At 64.9% G+C, this 20138-nt stretch overlaps 8 protein-coding genes across 8 annotated transcripts in view; 2 read left to right on the top strand and 6 right to left on the bottom strand.

The window, feature by feature from the left end:
• Positions 1 to 1038: 1038 nt before the first annotated feature.
• On the bottom strand, positions 1039 to 2971 carry DOC1 (Dockerin-containing protein; the record flags this gene model as incomplete). The annotated part of the gene is made up of 2 exons (XM_005757576.1): positions 1039 to 1524; positions 2273 to 2971. 2 exons carry the CDS (start codon positions 2969 to 2971, stop codon positions 1039 to 1041), a joined length of 1185 nt encoding a protein of 394 aa, XP_005757633.1.
• A 1227-nt stretch (positions 2972 to 4198) lies between these two features.
• Positions 4199 to 5469, bottom strand: EMIHUDRAFT_220347 (hypothetical protein; the record flags this gene model as incomplete). Its single annotated transcript, XM_005757577.1, has 3 exons — positions 4199 to 4225; positions 4310 to 4480; positions 4672 to 5469. 3 exons carry the CDS (start codon positions 5467 to 5469, stop codon positions 4199 to 4201), a joined length of 996 nt encoding a protein of 331 aa, XP_005757634.1.
• A 2533-nt stretch (positions 5470 to 8002) lies between these two features.
• EMIHUDRAFT_360027 (hypothetical protein) lies at positions 8003 to 9090 on the top strand (the record flags this gene model as incomplete). Its single annotated transcript, XM_005757578.1, has 2 exons — positions 8003 to 8338; positions 8414 to 9090. Coding segments are annotated over exons 1-2 (782 nt in total), but the record flags the coding sequence as incomplete, so codon positions are not given.
• Positions 9091 to 9259: 169 nt separating this feature from the next.
• Positions 9260 to 10285, bottom strand: EMIHUDRAFT_220349 (hypothetical protein; the record flags this gene model as incomplete). The annotated part of the gene is made up of 1 exon (XM_005757579.1): positions 9260 to 10285. The coding sequence occupies one exon, from the start codon at positions 10283 to 10285 to the stop codon at positions 9260 to 9262; it is 1026 nt and encodes a 341-aa protein (XP_005757636.1).
• A 1999-nt stretch (positions 10286 to 12284) lies between these two features.
• Positions 12285 to 12794, top strand: EMIHUDRAFT_220351 (hypothetical protein; the record flags this gene model as incomplete). Its single annotated transcript, XM_005757580.1, has 1 exon — positions 12285 to 12794. One exon carries the CDS (start codon positions 12285 to 12287, stop codon positions 12792 to 12794), a length of 510 nt encoding a protein of 169 aa, XP_005757637.1.
• Positions 12795 to 13225: 431 nt separating this feature from the next.
• EMIHUDRAFT_220352 (hypothetical protein) lies at positions 13226 to 14044 on the bottom strand (the record flags this gene model as incomplete). Its single annotated transcript, XM_005757581.1, has 1 exon — positions 13226 to 14044. The coding sequence occupies one exon, from the start codon at positions 14042 to 14044 to the stop codon at positions 13226 to 13228; it is 819 nt and encodes a 272-aa protein (XP_005757638.1).
• A 98-nt stretch (positions 14045 to 14142) lies between these two features.
• On the bottom strand, positions 14143 to 14762 carry EMIHUDRAFT_220353 (hypothetical protein; the record flags this gene model as incomplete). Its single annotated transcript, XM_005757582.1, has 3 exons — positions 14143 to 14325; positions 14421 to 14527; positions 14597 to 14762. The coding sequence occupies 3 exons, from the start codon at positions 14760 to 14762 to the stop codon at positions 14143 to 14145; spliced, it is 456 nt and encodes a 151-aa protein (XP_005757639.1).
• A 915-nt stretch (positions 14763 to 15677) lies between these two features.
• The window catches only part of EMIHUDRAFT_360028 (hypothetical protein), a 12327-nt gene continuing 7866 nt past the window's right edge, over positions 15678 to 20138 (bottom strand). The window contains exon 2 of the mRNA XM_005757583.1: positions 15678 to 15998. Within this exon, the coding sequence (XP_005757640.1) occupies positions 15752 to 15998 (247 nt within the window). The 3' untranslated portion in view covers positions 15678 to 15751. The remainder of the gene's footprint in view (positions 15999 to 20138) is intronic.

Here is a 20138-nt window from a genome sequence, read left to right on the forward strand (position 1 = left end):
TCTCAGGTTCCTTCACACGTGACACGACAGATAGTAGACGTAAAGGTAAGGTAAGGTAAGGTAAATTTCTCCACACACACAAAGTGGTGGGGCAAGGGGGGGCGACCCTCGGAGGCCCCTTTTTTCGTGGCAAACCTCGTCAAAGCGCGTTTGACGTGACTGCGTTCTGACGTTATATGACATCCACGAGTACAGTATCTCTGTACTTGCGCGCACAAACCGCACAGACACAAGTCACAGAACACACGCTCAGTTCAGGGAGCGCTCCACTCGAAGCCCTTTGCAGGCAGCTCCTTCATTCAACGCCGGTGGTGTTGCGGTGCGCGCTAGGGCAGGAGGCGACGGTGGTGGCGCGATCGAGAAGAATCTGCCATAGCTTGCGGAAGCAGCATTAGGCGCTGCAAAGCCAGCGACGGTGCTTACGATTTCATATGCACCCGTCGCCGTCAGGTGGCCAAACGTCCAATCTGTGGGGTCGCGCTTGCGATTCGCGTTGCTGTTTGCCCCCGAAGACGTGACCAACTCGTATTGTGCCACGTGCTCGTGGCTCGCCAGCTGTAGTCGCAGCACCGCTTCGTTGCCCGCAAAATTGCCGTCGATCCACTTTGTATTCAAGTTGCTGTCGACGGCACTGTCTGCCGTCTCCCACGGGGCGTAGTGTACGCCGTCGGGATTCTCAGCAGACTCGACCGGAACCACTGAACCCGAGTCGTCGTATAAGATGATCTCGGCGAGAGAGATCGCTGCTGATGAGGAGTCACGCGTTCCGGTGAAAATGAACTGCCAAATGTCGTTGGTCGGTGGCGGCGGCGGGCGGAACGGGGGCACTTGCCCTGGCGGCAGGTGCGGAGGAGGCCGAGGGCTCGGCGACGTTGGTGGTGGCAACGGAGGCGGGGACAACGCGGTGGGGGACACCGGCGGCGACGGCGGCGGCGATGGCGGCGGCGGGCTCGGGGGCGGGCCGACCCATTCCATCAGATGGTGTGCCGGCAGCGGTCTGCACGAATGTGCCCGGGAAGGAGCCGCCTGGCTTCTGCGTCACGCCATTGGGCACGAAGTACGAGACCAAGGGGTTGGCAGGAGCGGCACGCTCCACCACGAGCCTTGCTCAAGTGTGGCCTCGTGCACGGGCTCCAGCGAGACCAGGCACGCCGGCTCATCGTTGCAGTCGTAGTAGCAGCTGCTCAGAGACTCTGGGCACGTGACCGCCCACGACTTGATGATCGAGGCCGTCATCTGCCGGTCGCGCCGCCGTGAGCACTCACTCTGACTCTCGTACGCCCAGAGGGCAGTGTTGCTGATGAGCATGTAGCTCTCGGCCTTGTCAATCCCGCCAAAGAGCATACGGATCTGCAGCGAGAGGTCAAACAGGTTCACCTCGCCGTCGGCGTGGAAGTCGCCCAAGAGGCTCGACGCCATGTCGTAGCAGGGGAAGTTGGCAGGCGCGGTCTCGAAGATGGACGAGTCGCACTGAGTCGCCACGCCAAAGGCCAGTCGCCACATGGCCGTGTCCTGGATCAAGTCCTGGTTGGAGCCGTAAGACGGGTCGACGATCTCAAGCCCTGGCAGATGCGCTCTGACATCGGCGCCCCGGGGACCATGGGCGGCGAAGGAGGTGGTGAGGGCGGCAGCGGCGACGGGCTCTGTACGGGCAAGGTTGGTGGTAGCGGAATGGGTGCCGGCAGCAGAGGCGGAGGCGGAGGCGGCGGCAGCGCGGGCGGCGACGAGGTGGGCGGTGGCGACAGCGGCGGCGGCGGCGGGGGCCCCAAAACGGAGTCAACAAACCCCGGTATAGCCAGATGACCTCTCATACTAGGAGCATCGGCCATGGCCGCAGGGAGCGCGGGGGAGGGCGCTGGAAGCAACACGGAGCTCCGTTGGAGACGTTTTCAAGATTAGCGTGTCAGAGTGACAAATGGCACAGGCCTTGGTGACCCACCGCGGTGGCAGCGAGCCAGGGCAAGCGACCTGCCGCATGACGGGTAGACCTCGAAAAAGAATTTTTCAATCAAATATAAGAAAAGACCTGACAGACCGAACCTAATCTTGGTGTCCGGCATGTACATAAATAAGCAAACCCCGTTCCCGCGCCACGGGTTCGTCTCGTCCTCTGCCTGTCGTGTGTTTGGCGCAGGGCGGCGCAGGGGCCGGGCCTGCTGGCCGTGGCGCAGCGTGAAAGGAGAGGTACAGCATATTACAGGCCCGTCTCAGGCGAGGTGACTGCCGGCGGGGCAGCAAGCAGCTACGGGGTGCGCGGGTCCTCCAGGCCGACCTGCTTCTGCAGCCGCGCCATGCGGTCGAGCACCGGCTCCACCTCGCGCACGAACGCCTTCAGCTCCGCCGCCAGAGTCTCGTCCGAGCACTGCCCGTTCTCGCAGCCGAGGTGCGTATGCCGGCGCACCTCCTCCCAGTCGGGGGTGCTCTGCCGCAGCCCGGCGGCAAAGGCGGCGCGGGAGAAGCGGTCGAGGTACCGGGCGAGCGAGCGCTCAAACCCGCTCCGCGTCGCATCGGGCAGCGACGTCTTGCCCCGCAGGTGCTCCTTGAAGATCTCGACCCAAAACGAGACCGACAGCCGCGACCAGAGCAGCGCCTCCGCCCCCGTAGACCGCGCTGGCCCCCCGTTCGGGTGCCGCGAGCCGCGACGCAGCTCGTCCCGCAGCAGCACCTGCATCGATACTACCCGGCCGCCTGCGGCCTTCTCGACTCGCTTCAGGTTCTTCCGCGCGTCAACGACGCCTCTCCTGGTAAAGTCGCCGAACCGCTCGACCGCGTGAGAGAACTCCTCCCCGGCAGACACAAATCTGCGGACATCGATGTCACCGTTCACCTTGACGCTCGACGAGAAGCGCCGTGCGAATTTCCTCAGCTCAACCTTTGGCCCAGTGAGAGCTACCTCGTCCGTCGACCGGAGACCAAGCATTGTGGCCACGAGCATGGTGGCGACGGAGCTCACGAGCCGGAGGCCGAGCATGGCCGATGCGAGGGACGGCGACCAGACGTTCCGATCAGCCGTCAAGTCCCGGAAGTTACATAAGAAAACGAGCGATTTGCACATGTTCGTGTGCATTTTCGATGGAAGAAGAAGAACTCTATGGAGCTCCCACCCAACCAAGCAAGGTAGATGGTCTTGTTTGGCCCAAAAGGGCCCTGCAATAGGTACACAAAGAAAGAAAGAAAACAGACAACCCAAGGGAGGGATGGGAGGACGGCACGCCGCCACCACACAGGGATTTTAAGGAGAGGTGTGTGGTGCGCTAGCCGTCGCCCACCCTAGGTACACACCCCCTAGTTTCGCCCATTTTCACCATTTTTACAACAAACACATCTCTCTCTCCCATTTTTTATATATAGTTAGAGGCTGCGCAGGCCGTCCCAATCAATGAAAAGCGATCGGTTGGCGAGTGCCGCCACAGCAAACCACATAGCATAGCCACCGAACAGGTTGCCAAGCCCATTATTGCCACAAAGGCACGCAGCGTCGACAACTAGCAGGCGGTCGTGGCGATCGTACCGCTGCGCATTGTTGACAAGATGCCGCAGTACCGGACTCTTTGCCTCACAGCTTTCGCGGAAGCGTGACAGGTCGCGGGTGACCAAAGGTGAGCTCGAGAATTGCATGTGTATGTTCTCATCTGACAGGCGTGCATGCTGCGAGGGCGTGCTCGTTGCGGTATCATGTAAATGGTCTGGCGCCTCATCCGCGGGATTCGTCGAGGCTGCGAGCAACACTTGGACTCCGAGCAAGACTGAGCCCATGTTAGACGACGGGCCGCCGCGTATTCACTATCTCGTACGAGTATCGATGCACATTCACTATTTTTATCTCCCCGTTGCCCCCTACTCGCTTAAGAGTTGTATGTATAGCATATAATATCATTTGCCGGACACACACACTCGAGCGCTTCACATGTCGGCACTTTGGTAGTCCGTAGCGGTGGCAACCAAAGTGCGCATCAGAGCGCGAAATTGTTGCCGGCCACGCTCAGTCCGCGCATACAATCCGCGCGCTTCGCACGCGTGCAACCCGCGCGCTTCACACGCGCATCCCACGCGAAATGTTTGCACGTGCGCCTCGCACGCACCCGTCAGCGCGTGCCCGCGCTCGTCGCCCTCCTCTCGCGATCCCCCGTCTCGCTCCCCCGCAGCTCGCTCCGCTGCGGGCGGCTGCGGGCGCCCTTCTCACAGCAACAGGCTCGACTCATGCACGGCGCTGCAGCACTGGCGCCTCACGCATGCCCGCATCGATTTCACACTGCTGCCACCCGCGCACGCGTGGCAGGGCTTCATCCCCTGGCGAACCTGGGACAACCTGGGCGAGCGGCGGCTCGTTCTCTCGGTCGGCATCCTCGGCGGCGGCGGCGCAGCCCTCAGCGTCCGCAGCAGGCGCGGCCGCAGGCGGATCCACGAGGAACTCGCGCGTGCACGGGTGCGTGACCTTGTCACGGTCGGCCGGCAGCGGCACCGTCTCCATGAGCTGCGCCTATACGCATACACAGGCGGATCGTGAGAATGGCAGTTGGCGCGGCGATCGGCGCGGCAGTTGGCACAGCGGTTGGAGCGGCGGTCGGCGCGGCGGTCGGCGCGGCGGTCGGCGCGTGGGTCGGCGCGTGGGTCGGCGCGTGGGTCGGGGCGGTGGTCGGCGCGGCGCTCACCTCGCCATGACCCCCCCACCGCGGAGGGGCTCGTGCTGCAGGCCGCCCTGAAGGCTTTGACCGCTCGGTCCATCCGTAAATTCTTCCCACTGAATTTTCCGGTCGCCGAGAAGTGAATGAGATCTTTGTCGCAGATGCTCTTGTTCAGCTGCGGCGGCCCATATGAGCCGATGGCTTTTCCGTCACCCTGCATGAGCAGCGGATCAATCACTGCCGTCCGCAGCCCCTGCTTTGCCCACTTCTTAATGATCGAGCCCATGGCGGACTGCTCAAAAGCATCCGCTGACAATTTCAGCCCAGTGGCGAGTGTATCATTGATCATCGCAATCGTGGTCGGGTGCGCCTTTGCGAGCCAGACGCCCCCGTTGTAATTTTGATGCTCGCACGCAAAGGTGGGGCACTCACGGTTGAAACCTGACTCGCGCCCCCAGATGATCCCATAGAAATCAAGACCCACCTGCGCCTGTACGCCCCGCGGCGCCAAGTGTGGTGGCAGCTGCGGAGGCCCTCCTCCGGGAAAGGGCTCTCTAAACGTGAGGACGTCAGTGTCGAGGTTGGTCACGTGTACCCCGTGCCACAGCGCCAGCGCTGCCATCTCGACGCGCCGCCAGCACATTCTGGCATACACCTGATGAAGTACGCCCCCTTTCTCGTCGTGATAGGTGGCCTCGTGGCCCAGAACACCCTTTGCACCACGTTTCACAAGCCCAGCATCAAGGAGTTGGGTATCGAGCGCACAGTGCTGAACTACGGCCGACTCCTGGCAAGCTCTCATCGCCGCGTCGTCCCAGTTGATGATGACCCATCGAGAGAGCATGGACGACAGCCGCTGCTCCTTCACCAAGTCCAGCTGCCTCCGCCAGGTGGGAATTGCCGCTTCGTTGAGGAAGGTGAGTATGATGCCTGCGCCCGAGCTTGTGGAATTGGCGGCCAAAATATCATCGAGCACTCGCTGCTCGATCCCACTCTTGAGCAGGGTATTGTGGACGACAGGAGCTAACTCTGGCTGGACCGACCGATTGGCCGCACGCGAGGGCGAAGATTTTTTTTGGCGAAACCGATGAAACCTACACGAAACCGACACGAAACCGACCTGAAATCTACCAACCAAAACTGACCTCCTCCGCCGCCGCGCAGCATCTCGCTGTGACGCCACCCCTCTCCCCTCCGGGCCCGCCGGAGGGGGATTAGTATGTTATTTTTTCAGCTTTATCTTCGCTGCAATCCCGCAAGCATATTTTTTTGAGCTTAGCCTTCGATGTTATGAAACAACGCAAGGCGGACATGGCATATCGCTCTCGGGCCCACAGACATGAGACATCCCGCACACTCACCGCACACCCGCCGCCCCCGCGCGCGCCCCACCCCGGCCGGGAGAAAGGGGAGTGACAGTTTGGGATGGACAGCCCGAGTATGTTGAGTCCTGGCTCAACAACGCAGGGAACAAGAGGGGGTGGTCCGGCTCACAAGTCCGGCTCACGCGCCTCGAGCTTAACATCTACCGCACTGGTCACTTCCGCCCCCTCGCTCCCAACCCATCCACCCCGCCCCGGGCCGCGCCGCGCGATCTCGGGCGATCTCGCGCTATCTCGGGCGATCTCGGGGCCGCGCCGCGCTATCTCGGGCGATCTCGCGCTATCTCAGGCGATCTCGGGGCCGCGCCGCGCTATCTCGGGCGATCTCGGAGCGTCGCTCGCGCGGCGTCACACCTGCTCAAAAAGGAAGGAGGTTGGAGGCAGGAGGTCACGCCCCATCCAGAGCGCCGCCGTCGCCGGGTTTTTGGCCCCCGGGTCGTCGCCCGACGGTTGCTGCGCGGGGCAGCAGACCGTCGGACGGCGCGACGACGCCCCGTCGGAGGAGGGGGAAAATATTTTTTTCCACATTTCGCTTCTTCGCGGAAGTCGACCCCGGCAGGCGTATATCGCAGGAGCCGGAACCCTGCTGCACGAGCGCTTCACCGAATGGCCTCATGCACTACGCAGCGCCAGGCCCTGCTCAGCGCTGTTGCGGCGCTGCCGACGGCGGACGACGGCAGCTGGAGCGTTCCCGCGCCGATCCTCAAGGCGACGTCGACCAGCGAAGCCGACGCCAAGCGCCACGTGCTGTCGTTCAGCGCGTGGGCGCAGGGTGCGGTGCGGCAGCTGCCCGAGGCGTCCGAGCATGAGGCGACCGACTTCAGCGACTACTACAAGATTGTTATGTCGCGTGTGCAGCTCGTCTACGCAAAGGCAACGCAGCCAGCGGGCGAGCTGCGCTTCCCGGCCTGCCGCTTCCAGACGCAGCTGAGGAGGCGGCCGCAGGTCGTCAAGGACGGAGCGGCGCGCGAGCTCGGCGTCTTTGACAGCGGCGCCGGCCCCGAGATGGTCGGATCGTACGAGGGGTCGAGTGCCGCCTTCCGCGCCGCACTGCAGGCCGTCGGCGAGCGTCGCTTCCGCGCCGCCACGCTGCGCAGGCTGATCGCGGCGCGGGGCCCTCCGGCGGCGAGCATCGAGGAGAGCCTCGCGCCTGTCAACGAGGAGTGGGTCCGCCTGCTCTCCGGCTCGAGGCTCTTTGAGCTGCTCGACGAAGGCGTCGGCTTCTCGGCGAGCGGCGGCGTGCAGGTCAGGGTGGAGCTGCAGGGGGGGCAGGCGGTGGTTCTGGCGCAAGGGCCGTGGTTCCGCGTCACCTTTGCGGAGACGCCGATCCTGCAGTGCATGGCTCAGTTTATGACCGAGGCGGTGCAGACAGAGGGCGACCACGGCGCGGCCCGCTGGTGCCGCGACGCGCTGATGAACTTTGCCGTCGCCGCGCACTCCGTGCAGGAGCGCGTGCATGCGCCGGGGCTCGGCTCCGTCTCCTTCTTCGCGGGCCGCCGCGCGCCGCACGCAGACTTCCACCTGCTGCAGCACCTGTACCTGCAGCAGCTCTGGCCCGCGTTCGCCACGTCGTCCCTGTTTGCCGGCCGCGTGCTGCCGCGCTGCCGCCTCGTCGGCACGTCGGCGCACGAGGGGCCGATGGCGCTGATGGCGCTGGAGGCGCGAGATGGCCCGAGATGGCCCGAGATCACCCGAGATTAGGCGCGAGCACCGCGCCTGATCTCGAGATCCCCCGAGATTCCCCGAGGTTAGGCGCCCCTCGACGCGCGCCTCCCCCTCTCGTCCGTTCTCTGGACAGTGCTCTTCTGGGCGTGCACGGGCAACAGGACCGTCTTGCCGGACGCCTTTGGCTCGGCGACGTTCAAGCACAGACTACCCGAGACTACCCGAGATTACCCGAGATTACGCCTTTGGCTCGGCACCGTTCAAGCACATGCTGCTCGAGGCGACGCGCGTCGTGCGTCTGTGAACAGCGTCTCTTCACACCTGCAGCCGTGAACAGGCACATGCTGCTCGAGCTCGGCCTGCTGCCCGACGTCGCGATGGCGCGGCAGGACTCGGGCCGGCTCGCGCGCTTCGCGGCCATCTTCCCAGAGACGCGGCGCATGGCGTCGGAGATTGAGGAGTTTGCCGACATCGAGGAGGCGCTGCGGTGCGGCTACCGCTACTTCGGCGCGGGCGGCTTCTTCGGCGAGAAGAGGCGAGGCCTCGCCGAGTTTTCGATCGCCGCGAAGATCACGACGGCGCTCTGCCCTGCCGCGGACGGCACGCTGCGGGTGGGGCACGCGGGCAAGCTGGGCGACTTCTCCGAGGGCTCATGGGCGGACTCCTCTCGGACCCTTCTCGGAACCTTCTCGGAACCTTTCCCCCGCAGGCGACTTCTCCGAGGGCTCGTGGGCGGACTACTCGGAAGAGAAGCACGGCGGGACGGCGCGCGCCAGAGCTCATCCCCCCTCCGGAGATCTCGGGTCGCTTGGGACTTCTCGGCTCCTCTCGGCTCCTCTCGGCTCCTCTCGGCTCCTCTCGGCTCCTCTCGGCTCCTCTCAGCTCCTCTCGGCTCCTCTCGGCTCCTCTCGGCTCCTCTCGGCTCCTCTCGGCTCCTCTCGGGCCACCTCGGCCGATCCTCGGCGCAGGCGCGAGCCAAGTTCATCGTCCCCGCGGAGGTCGACCGCGACGAGATGTTCGCTCGGCTCCTCGGCTACGCGCGCGCGGGCGACGCGCTGCACGACGCGGCCACCGCCGCCGCCGCCGCGGGGGGCGGCGCGGCGCCTGGGACGCTGCTGGTCCGAGCCGACGCAGAGGCGCTGGCGGCGCGGCTACGCGAGGTGGGCGGCGCGGAGGCCATGGGAGGGTACGCGCGCATTCGCGACGCGCTGACGACGTACGCGGAGCGTGTCGACGCGGCGGCGGCGGCGCTTCCAGCTCAGCCTCAGGCGGCCGCCGCATCGCGGTGATGAGCGGCGAGGGGGCGGAGGGCGAGGCCGTGGGCGCCGAGAAATCATCAGCCACCGCTGTTTCTGAGTTTCTAGGTGTGTGTGTGGAGTGTGTTGCTTCGTCGCTAGTATCGACGCTGCGTATGCTGCACCGCGTTTTCCGGAGGTCCTCACCGAGGACGCCCCCCCGCTCTTCCTCTTCAGCGCTGTCTGATATATATAGAGTGCGGGTGACGGAGGTTCCGCTCGTCGACACATCCACGGACCACGCCATGGTCATACCGGCACCAACTCGATTCGCAGTACGTAGATCGGCGTCTCACGCGTCACGGCCGGGCTGCGGGAGACGGGGCCTCTGCGGCTCCGGCTGCAGCGGTACGCCCCTCCCGCACGGGTTCGGCCCTCGCGGCATATGCGGTGGCGTTTGGCACTGCGGCACTCCGCTGGGCAGGAAGCCATACGCGTTCAGGTACCTCTCGCAGCACATGAGATAGGAGTAGTGCTTTCGCACCTCCTCACCCTTGCGGATCGCGCGCTTCGCGTGCATCGTGAAGGCGTGCTCGCTCGCGCGGAACCGGTTTTTGACGTCGCCGGGTGTACCGTGGTTGAGCAAATCGGCGCCGGGCGCGCTGAAGAGAATCTGCTGCCCGGGCGTGTACCAGGGCATGCTCCATTGGCGGGCATGTAGCACGCTCACCATGGAGCGAAAGCGCTCCCTGCTGTACACCTGCACCAGCTGCTCCTGGGAGCACACGATGGCGTCGCAGACGCCGCCCTCACTCAGTGCGGCAGCGTGACGGCGGAAGCTCACATCGACGAGGCGCCTCCACGCAGACTCGGTCGCGGCCCGCGACGACGCTGCTAACTTTCGGCTGTAGTTGGAGAGCGAGTTCAGCCGCTCCTGAGAGGTTGCGGGGTCCCACGTCTGGGGGATGCCGTCGGTCGGGTGCGCCTCGAGCAGTGCCTTTACGTACGGCATCCAAAAGGAGGCGTTGCGAGTGGACTCGCGAATCAAGAAGGAAGCCATTGCACTGCGCGTGCCGACCTCCCTCACCATGGGGGAGAGGCTCGAGTTCTGGATTGTAAACGCGCTCAACAAGCTGGCTCTTGGCACGCGGCACACCAGCTCGGCGGATCGGATGGCTTCGGTGGCTCGGACCCCACGGAGCTTGATTCCCAGAGTCGGGTAGTAAAAGGAGCCGAATTTGAGCTTCGGGCACTGTATTCCCATCGCCTTTTGCGCTCGCGGCCAGAGTTCCACTCGTTCGGCGAGGGTCCTCCTCTCCCAGGTAGCGCGTCTCCAGATGCCACCGTCGAGCAGGTCAGCGGGCATGGTCTCAGACATGTGCTTCAGGGTTGATTCCGAGTTACAACTTCGCTGACCGCTCTGCAGTGGGGGTAGGAGGGAATGCGTTGCGGATCCGCGCGGACGAGCGGCTGCAGCGCCGCTTCGCCGAGGTGGGGCGCGCGATCCAAAGCAACTTTTGAAGCTCCCTCGATGGAACTTCGACGCGAGCACTTCCGTCCGGGGAATCACCGCGTGCCTCCCCGTCTTTGTAGCCTGACGTTTGTGCCCCGTTTGTGCCGCGTCCTGTGCCCCCGAGTTCATTGAAAAAACTGCGGCCTCCTGCGTTTGCGCGCGATACATCACCACCCTCTCTGGCATCTCCTCATCATCAATCACGCGCCAAGACCCAAGTGGGAGGGAAGTGGACGGGGCCCTGAGCCGACCTAGCCGCCAAACGGAATGGGGCGCCCAACACGTGCCGGATTACTGTGCCTTCCCCGGGCACAGCCTTTCGGTTCGAAGGGTCGGTGCGTGTGGAACACCCGTACCCCCGCACCAAAAAAGGCGTCTATACATCTGACCCCGACGGACTGCCGACACGGACATGCTGAAGACTGCCTCGCTTCTGCTCGTCGCGCTGCCGGCGTCTGCCCTGCCGGTATTCGCTCCGCCCTGCTACAATTACTCACTCAGGCAGGCTGAGCCTCACACGCGCACACCGGCGTGCGCAGGCAGAAACCGTCCACGACATCAACCCAACCGCTCGCGGCACCGCCTTTGCGCCCAAGCCCTCTCCTCCCGTGCCCGACGTGGTCGACGACCCCGCCTGGCTGATCGCCACCTCTGGCTTCTGCTCGAACCTCAACGTCGTCATGAAGGAGCGAGACGTTGCGGCGAGCGAGACGGAGGGCGACACGGCGGCCCACTTCATCGCCGACATCGCCTTCAACTACTACCCGCAGACGGCGGTCAAGTTCACCGACTTCCCTCACCACCTCGCAAAGACCATCGAGGGCGACGCGGCAGAGGCGGACGCGCTGGTCTCCAGCGCGTGGGACCACAAGAACATCGCGCTGCTCGAGCCGACGTCGACATGCGGTGCTGACGAACAGAACGATCAGGCTTGGGGCATCTCGGTCTTCAAGGTGGAGGAGCACCGCCCTTGCGCGGACGGCGAGACTGCGTGGGAGGGACATCCCTGCGTCCACTACTCCGGCTACGTCTCGGCGGCTACATCCAATTTTGTCAACGTGAATGAGGGGCGCTTCGTCTGCCAGCTGTTCGTTGACTCCGATTACGCTGACGGTGCCTGGTGCGACAATTTTGGCAAGGGCTGGGCAGGGTTCACCCACACGACAGGGTCCCAGGGATTCCCCTGTGGTGTAGGATGGGCGAAATAAATAAATAGAGCAGTCATCTCCAGGAGAGATGGGCGACGCACGAACACAGAGGCACAGTGCGCACCGCGCCCCGCTCACAGGGCGTGCATCACACACGTGGACTGTGTGACCCCTCGGGTTCTGGAACAGAGGTGTAACGTACTTTTAGCTTACTGGAGGTGTATGTACTTTTAGCTTACTGGGAGAAAAGGGAGAGGGGGTTGTGTTCTCTAGGCCCCTGAGGGCCCTAGGCGCGGCGTGAGAGCTCGGAAGCGAGCTTTGCACGGCGATCGAGGATGGCGCGGTTCGAGGTGTGAAGGAAAAGAAAGAAAGAAAACAGACAACCCAAGGGAGGGATGGGAGGACGGCACGCCGCCACCACACAGGGATTTTAAGGAGAGGAGTGTGGTGCTAGCCGTCGCCCACCCTATCCCTTGGTCGTCTACCTCTTCCATCTCCCTTCGCAGTCCCTCGCCGATTCTCGCTGCAACCTTCATGCCACCTCGCGGTCGTCCCACTCTCGTCGTTCTCCCTCCTGTCGCTTCCTTCTCTGTCGCGTCGTTCTCGCCTGCCTGCCGCTCCCTTGTTCTCGCGGCTTCTCTCTCCTCGCAGAATGGGCATATAAGGAAAATTGCCCTGGGTCGCGTGAGGGAGACGGAGCCCGAGCGGAGTCCACCATGGGCTCGGGCTCCGTCTCCATCGGCTCCGGCTCGGGCTCCACGGCCGGCTCCGTCTGCCCGGCCGAGTCCACCGCGACCACCTGCGCAGAGGAGGACGCCAAGGGCTGGACCGACGCCGGGGGCTACACCTGCGGCTCCTGGATGGGCTACGAGTGCGCCACGACCGCGGTCGAGTCGTTCAGCTACACGCCGGCGCAGGCGGCCGCGCTTGCCTCGTGCTGCAAGACGTGCTGCGCCCCGGTATCGGGCTCCGTCTCCATCGGCTCCGGCTCGGGCTCCACGGCCGGCTCCGTCTGCCCGGCCGAGTCCACCGCGACCACCTGCGCAGAGAAGGACGCCAAGGGCTGGACCGACGCCTTTGGCTACACCTGCGGCTCCTGGATGGGCTACGAGTGCGCCACGACCGCGGTCGAGTGGTACAGCTACACGCCGGCGCAGGCGGCCGCGCTTGCCTCGTGCTGCAAGACGTGCTGCGCCCCGGTAAAATCAAGGGCCCGGAGGGTCTGACCACGGCCGCGCAACCTCGAGATAACCACCGCTCGAGAGCAGCAGCAAAGACGAGAGCAGTCCGCCCGCGGCCCCCGCGCGAATCATCTATGGCGCCGTGTGTCATGTTTGTATCATGCAGCCCCTCTCATTAACATTATGTCGATCAGAGACCGCCCCGTTCGCGCTCGCACGTCCCCGTTGAGACTCTCTCCACTCTCTCGACTCTTGTCTAAGACACTAGAGAGTCTCGCTGCTCTCTCCAAGCTCCCCCCTCTGGCAAAGACTGACCCCGTGGCCCGGAGCCCTCGCTCAGCCGAGGGAGGTGAGCTTCGCACCACAGCCAAAGCGCATGCGAAGCACCGCGACGGAGTGCAACCCGCATGCCATCCCCGTTCCTCGAGTCCTTTGGCATTCCAGCCCGTGAGGCTCTGCTGTCGGTCGAGGCGTCGTCAACGGCGCCTCGCACCGGGGCTGTCCTTTGCGCACGCCGCCACCACCGCATAGTCGAAGACAGGCTGCGGGCCGTTCGCCAGGCCCTTCACGATCGTGATCTCGCGGTACGCGACCGGTGAGTTCTTGCACGTATTCACAAAGTCGTCGGGGGAGGGCATGCCCATCTCGGCCTCCGACTTGCGGATGAGAAGGCCCTGGTAGTCCCACGCGGTGCCCACGGCCATCTCAACAGTCTCAGTCTCTCCGAAGAGTTCCGGGGCAAGGCCGTACATCACGGCGGACGAGTCCCAGAGCCGGTAAAAGAACTGGGGGGCGGCAAAGGTGGCGTAGCTCTCGTTGATGGCGTTATAGATTAGCTGGTTGCACTCAGGCGATTTGGCCTCATAGAGCGTCTTCATGAACCCTTCCCCGGACTCGTCGTTCGGGATCGGGAGCTGATCGGCGAGGTCGAGCGGCGCAAGGAAGATGGGGAAGGTCGTAGTGCGGAAGATGTAATCCGCGGCCGGCACATCGCCCCACACGTTCCACTCGGGCCAGCTCGACGTGAACGCCCCGCAGGACGTGACCGGCGTACCCGCCATGGCTTTGGCCATGCCGCGCCGGGCGGGCATGAGAGCGTTCACTGGAGCTCCGCACTGGCACGGCGGCGGGTCGCCAGCCGCCGCGCAGCCCCAGGCCTCGTAGAGCTCATCCGTCATCTTTGGGAATCCGTCCCATTGACTTTCCTCGAGATTGCCGGGCACGTCGATCGCGCCCGCCATCCACACCATCTTTGCAATCTTGTTGGCGAGGTACGGCTTCTTCTCAAATACCATTTTGAGGTTGGTCAGGGTGCCGACCTGCAAACGCAGCGCGGCGCACGGCGGCGGTTGTCTTGAGTGAACGCGTGCGAGGATGTGCGCTGAGAGCCCTATCACGCCTGAAACAGGGTGATGCTGTTATCGGCCGCCGCCTCGAGCGTTGCCTCGAGCCAAACCTCGCCGTCGGCGATGCAGGTGTCCATATTTGGTTCGGGCATGACCTTGACCGACTCAAGGTTGTACATCTTGTCGGAGTCGGTCCGGTACGCCATTGGGAACGGATTGAAGAGCCGAGCCTGGTACACGGTGGTGGACAGTGGGGTCAGTCGCGGCGCCGCACAAACTTAAGGAGTCCTTCTCCTCACTCCAGGCGTGCCTCGCTCAGTGTGACGGCATTGCTGCCAATGGGGACAGCTTCCCCGTAATAGGAGGCGCGGAACTTGTCCACGATTTTGAACGACGTCGGTGGCACGCTGTCCGCGTTGATGACGATCGAGCCTATATCGATCTCCAAGGACCGCTACCTCTCGCAATCTCGCATGAAATGGGGGTTGCCGGCCGCGAAACCGAGCAAGTTGATCTCTCCCTTATTGTGCGCCTCCATCACGAGCGCCTCGCCGAGAAAGTCATCGAGGACGGCATCGTGCACAAAGATGACCTGTGGGATGCCTCCAACCGACCCGAAGGCGTCGGCCCCGTGCAGCAGCGCCGCCGCGAGGCAGAGCGTACGCATGGATGTGTGGGATCGGCGAGGCCGCCGACGGAACGTCTCGCTCACGCTGAGAAAAATTCTGAAACGGCGTGCAGCAGAGTCACCGACGAGTCGGTCCGCGTGACTCCTCGTGTCCCGCACCGTTCTCACACATCCATTAACTCACTTTGGCCTCACTGAAGCAAGCCCTCAATCCTGAATCCTCAGATTTTAGATTAGGACGCTGTCTACCCCCTAGCAGCACAGGCCGGAAATGAATTGATTGTTTTTTCAGGCACTTAGAGCACACAGTGCCCAGGTGCGCGACACGGAACAGGGAGACGCTCTCCTTCCCTCGCGTGTTGCCCGCGTCACGCTCCTTTTTGCCCGGCCGCGCGCAGGGCAGCGCTAATCGGGCGCCCTTTGCTCCTCCGCAAGCTGCTTGCTATATAGCGGGCCAAAATATACGCAGAAGATGCTGTCGAAGATGCGGTCGAGCCTTCCGAATGGCGCGCAGCGCCGGCGCGCAGCGCCACGCCGCACGCGTCCGCCGGAGGCCCGCCGGAGGCTCTTGCTGCGGCCACACTCCGGCAAGTTTGCCGCGCGCAGCGCCCCGCGCCGCAGGCCCGCCGGAGGCTCCCCGGCCGACGCGTCAAGGCTGCTTTCGGCAGCGCCGGCGCGCAGCGCCACGCCGCTAGGCGTCCGCCGGAGGCCCGGCCGCCGGAGGCTCTTCATGCTGCGGCGCCACACTCGGGCAGAGGGTTGTGCGCCGGGCCCTCCTCGTGCTCGGCTCCAGCGCGAGTATAGACAAAGTGTTACCATCAACAGAGGAGAAGGATCTGACCTCAGCGCCGATGTGGCCAAGCGCTGGTAGCGTGCTTTTACCTCACACCCACGGTCTCACCCGCTATAGACCATAGCGTGCATAGACAAACCCAATAGATACGCGAGCACAGGCGGGCAACGGCAAGACCCCACCTGGGGCGTGGGGGTTTGGCCCTCTCACTGAAAACCCCGTGCGGAACGAGAAATCATCGCACCACCACCCTTGGCAGCACAAAGCCGCGCCAGATGTCCGCCAGCTCCGGAGCCGCTCCCTCGCGGCTGTCGAAGCGCTCCTCGTCCCAAGCGATCAGGTAGCCCAGCCGCATCACCTCGACCGCCCGCTTGCGAGCCGCCTCCGGGAAGAGCTCGTGCGACTGGGGCGACCACTCCGCCGCCTTGAGGATGAGCCTGCCCACCGCCACCGCCTCAGCCGCTGGCTGCAGGTTGGCCGGCCTGAGGGAGGGCAGAGGCGTGGGGTGTTCAAAGAGAGGATCCGGCGAGTCGGGGAGAGACCATTGCATTGCGCGCCTCAGTGCGTGTGCCTTGGCCTCGCCCGCCACGCGCACGCCGAAGCGGGCCGTCGAAGCGTTTGCGGAGACGACGACGCCGACCTTGCCGTTCATCGAGGGCCGCGAGACGAGAGAACGGATCTTGACTGTGGAGCCGACGGCCGCAGCGGTCGGATCCGACTCGCCCCACGAGCAGAGGACGCGCGCCCGCTCGAGGGCAGAAGGCGCACCGGCGAGCAGGTCTGCGCCGCCGCGCAGCAGCGCCCGCGCCCGCTCGACGGTGAGCGCCTGCGGAAGAGGTGCAATGGGAGTGAGGACAGCGCGCTCACGCCTTCAGCCGCTAGTCTCGGGCACGCCTCGAGGTGCTGGAGCGGCGTCCAACCGCGGCTGGCGACCAGCCAGGCGGCGAGGTCGGCGTGGCCTTCACGGCCTACAATCTCCTCGGGTGTGCCGAAGGGCGTAGCGGCGCGGGAGGCGCCGTAGGAGGAGAGGAGCTTGGCGACGTCGAGGTGGCCCTCCTGGCACGCCATGAACAACGGCGTGGTGCCGTCCTCGCTGGCCTGGTCTACCGCCGCGCCAGCCTCGAGGAGCAGCCGGACACACTTGAGGTGGCCTTCCTCGCACGCCATGAACAGCGGCGTGGCGCCGTTCTGCGGGGCTTGGTTGATCGCCGCGCCCGCCTCGAGAAGCAGCCAAACGCACTCGGGGTGGCCCTCCTGGCTCGCCATGAACAGCGGCGTGGTGCCTTCGTTGCAAGCTTGGTTGACCGCCGCACCAGCCTCAACGAGCAACCGAACGCACTCGAGGCGGCCCTCCTGGCACGCCATGAACAGCGGCGTGACGCCGTCGTTCATCGCTTGGTTGATGTCAGCGCCAGCGCCGCGCAGCAGCCGGGCGACCTCGGGGTGGCCATTCAGGCACGCGATGTGCAGCGGCGTGATCCGTCGGTCCTGGCCTGGTTGATTGCCGCGCCAGCGTCGCGCAGCAGCCGGGCGCACTCGAGGTGGCCCTCCTGGCACGCAACGTACAGCGGCGTGCGGCCTTCAGAATCCGCTTGGTTGACCGCCGCGCCAGCCTCCAGGAGCAGCCGGGCGCAGTCGATCTCGCCAGTCAAGCTCGCAGCACTCAGCGGCGTGGTGCCTTCATCATCAGCCTGGTCGACCGCTGCGTTGGCCTCGACGAGCAGCCGCGCGATCTCGAGCTGCCCCTTCTCGCTCGCGACGAACAGCGGCATGCGGCCTTCAGCGTCTGCTTGGTCGGTCGCCGCGCCAGCCTCGACGAGCAGCCGGGCGCACTCAATCTGGCCCTCCTGGCACGCGGTATACAGCGCGGAAGCGCCGCCGCCAGTCGTCGCCCCGAAGCTCACGCCGCTGTCGAGCAGCAGCCGCACCGCCTCGGCCTGCCCGTGACGAGCGGCCCAGGTGAGCAGCGTGTCCTGCTGCTCGGTGCCGTGCCGCGCGTCGAGCTGGGCAATATGTGACGTGCCGTGCGTCCCCTGTCCGGAGAGGAAGGCGCGCAGCGAGGCCAGGTCGCCCCGAGCCAGGTCGGCGAGGCGGGTTGGGAGGATGGCGTCGCTCATGCCAGAAAGAAAAAAAAACTGCGGATAAGAAAAACAACGACTCGCGCCATCCCTCCCTTGGGTTGTCTGTTTTCTTTCTTTCTTTCTTTTCTGCGCTAGAATTTTGAGCTCAGCCTTCGATGTTATGAAACAAACGCAAGGCGGACATGGCATATCGCTCTCGGGCCCACAGACATCCCGCACACCCGCCGCCCCCCGCGCGCGCCCACCCCGGCCGGGAGAAAGAATTTTACAACCAAACTCCCTCGCACAGGGGAAAGAAAAAAAAGCGGCCAAATACTCCAAGTGCTCCAAGCGAGGACTTTCAAGAAAAAAACAAGGGCCGAGTTGCGCTAGAGAGAAGCGCCCTACGTCGCGCCGCTTGGCCAGGGTGTGATCAAGAGGTGCGCCGCATTTGACTGCCACATTCGCGCCCCTGGAGTGCCCGCACCACAAACAAACAAGGGAGGAGGGGGTGCGATCTGGGCATTTCGGCAGGTCTGGGCATTCGATTGCACACGCAGAGAGGCGTCACCCTCGCGTCGCCATGCTCTTTGACACGCCGGCCGGCAGCCCTATCGCCCGGCCGCGCGCGTTGCCAAACTCGGCCGATACGATCGTCGCGCCGGTGAAATCCGCGCCGTCCAGGTCGCACTCTGCAAAGTTGACCGCGTCGAGGGTGGCGCCGCGGAAGGTCGCGCCCTGCAGCTGCGCGCCCGTAAACTCGACCTTGGGGGGTAGGGGAGGGTGGGTTCGGGTACCGTGGGGTAGGGGAGGGTGGGTTCGGGTACCGTGGGGTATGGGAGAGGCGACCTTGGAGAGCGCCGCGCCGCTGAAGTTGGCGCGCGGCGCGATCGCCTCCTTGAGCTCGCCTGTGCAACACAAAACGCGTCGTCGCGGCGATACCTCGCTTGAGTGCGCCGTTGCTGGTGGCGGTGCAATCTCGGGCCATCTCGGGCTATCTCGTGGGGGGGGGTAGTCTCGGGCACTCTCGGGCACTCTCGCCGTTACTGATGGCGGTCCCCCGGAAAGAGGCGCCGGCGAGTTTCGCCCGGTTGGCGAGGAGCTTGCCGAGGAAGTTGAGGCCTGCGAGGTTGAGGCCTATACCTCGAGTCATCTCGGGTAATCTCGGGGAATCTCGGGGAAGTTGAGGCCTGCGAGGTTGAGGCCTAGAGAGGGGCCTCGAGCGATTGGCGGCGGCAGTGCCCGAGATTCTCCGAGGTTGACGCCTCCGCGAGGCTGCGACGCCTAGAAAAGGCAGGGACGACGGCTGCGGCCGCCGCCGAAGGAACGACAGCGGCCGCGGGCAGGCGAGGGCGGGCGCCGTCGGCCATCGCTCGGCTTATCTCCACCTCGCCGTCGAAGGTAGCGCCCGTGAAGACCGTGCGCGAGTCGAAGGTGCAGCGCTCGAAAGCCACGTCGCGGAAGCGGGCCTAGAGGGAGGGTGCGGGAGAAGGCTTCCAGCAAGGGGCTTGCCGCGGCAGTGTGTCGCGCTCGGCGCTAGAGACTGAGGTGGGGGCGGCGATGGCGGCGGAGGCGGCGGAGGCGATGGCGGTGGCGGGGACGGCGGGGGAGGTGAGGGCGGCGGCGGCGGTGAAGGAGGCGGCGGCGACGGGGGCGGCGGCAAAGGGGGTGGGGGGGACGGGGGCGGTGGCGAGGGCGGCGGTGGAGAGGGCGGCGGCAGGCTGGGCGGTGGCGGCGACGGCGGCGGGGTGTGCACCCCCTCGAACCGCGCCGCGCGGAAGTCGGAGGCGAGAAACTTGCACCACTCGATCCCGGCCTAAGGTAAGGTAAGGTGAGGGACACTTCTCCACACACACACGAGGTGGTGGGGCGACGGCCAGGCAACCCCTCGCGTCTCCACGTCTGACGACAGGAGCCCCACGGCATTCAGAGTGCAAGGCCCAGTGCGCGTGGGTGAGCGGTGTGTGTGTGTGTGCGTGTGTGTGCGTGTGTGTGTGTGTGTGTGTGTGTGTGTGTGTGTGTGTGTGTGTGTGTGTGCGTGAGCGTGTGCGTGTGCGTGTGCGTGTGCGTGTGCGTGTGTCGGCCTCAGTGAAGTCAACGCCGACGAAACTGGCGCCGTCGGTCGTGTCGATGTAGCGCAGCGACGCCTGGTCGAGCTGCGCGCCTGTGGAGGGTGAGAGTGGGGGGGCGGGGCTTTCCCCCCGTCTCTGCTGCTGCTGCTGCTGCCGCTGCTGTTGCTGCTGCTGCCGCCGCCGCCGCCGCCGCCGCTGCCGCCTCTGCTGCTGCTGCCGCCTCTGCTGCTGCTGCTGCTGCTGCTGCTGCTGCTGCTGCTGCTGCTGCTGCTGCTGCTGCTGGTCCTTGCGCATGTTGCTGCGCGCCGTCTAGCCGAGACTTGCGCATGTTGACGCTGTCGAGAGTTGCTCGCGTCAGCTTCGCCTTCTCGAGCACCACGCCCCCCAACTCGGTGTTCTTGAGGGTCGCGCCCACGAAAGAGGCGCCGCTCGCTGCGACGTCCGTCAGGATGGCATCCTGCAAGGAGGGGTGGGAGAGGTGGGAGGGGTG

The sequence above is a fragment of the Emiliania huxleyi genome, assembly GCF_000372725.1.
Source record: "Emiliania huxleyi CCMP1516 unplaced genomic scaffold EMIHUscaffold_90, whole genome shotgun sequence".
Classification (NCBI taxonomy): domain Eukaryota; phylum Haptophyta; order Isochrysidales; family Noelaerhabdaceae; genus Emiliania; species Emiliania huxleyi.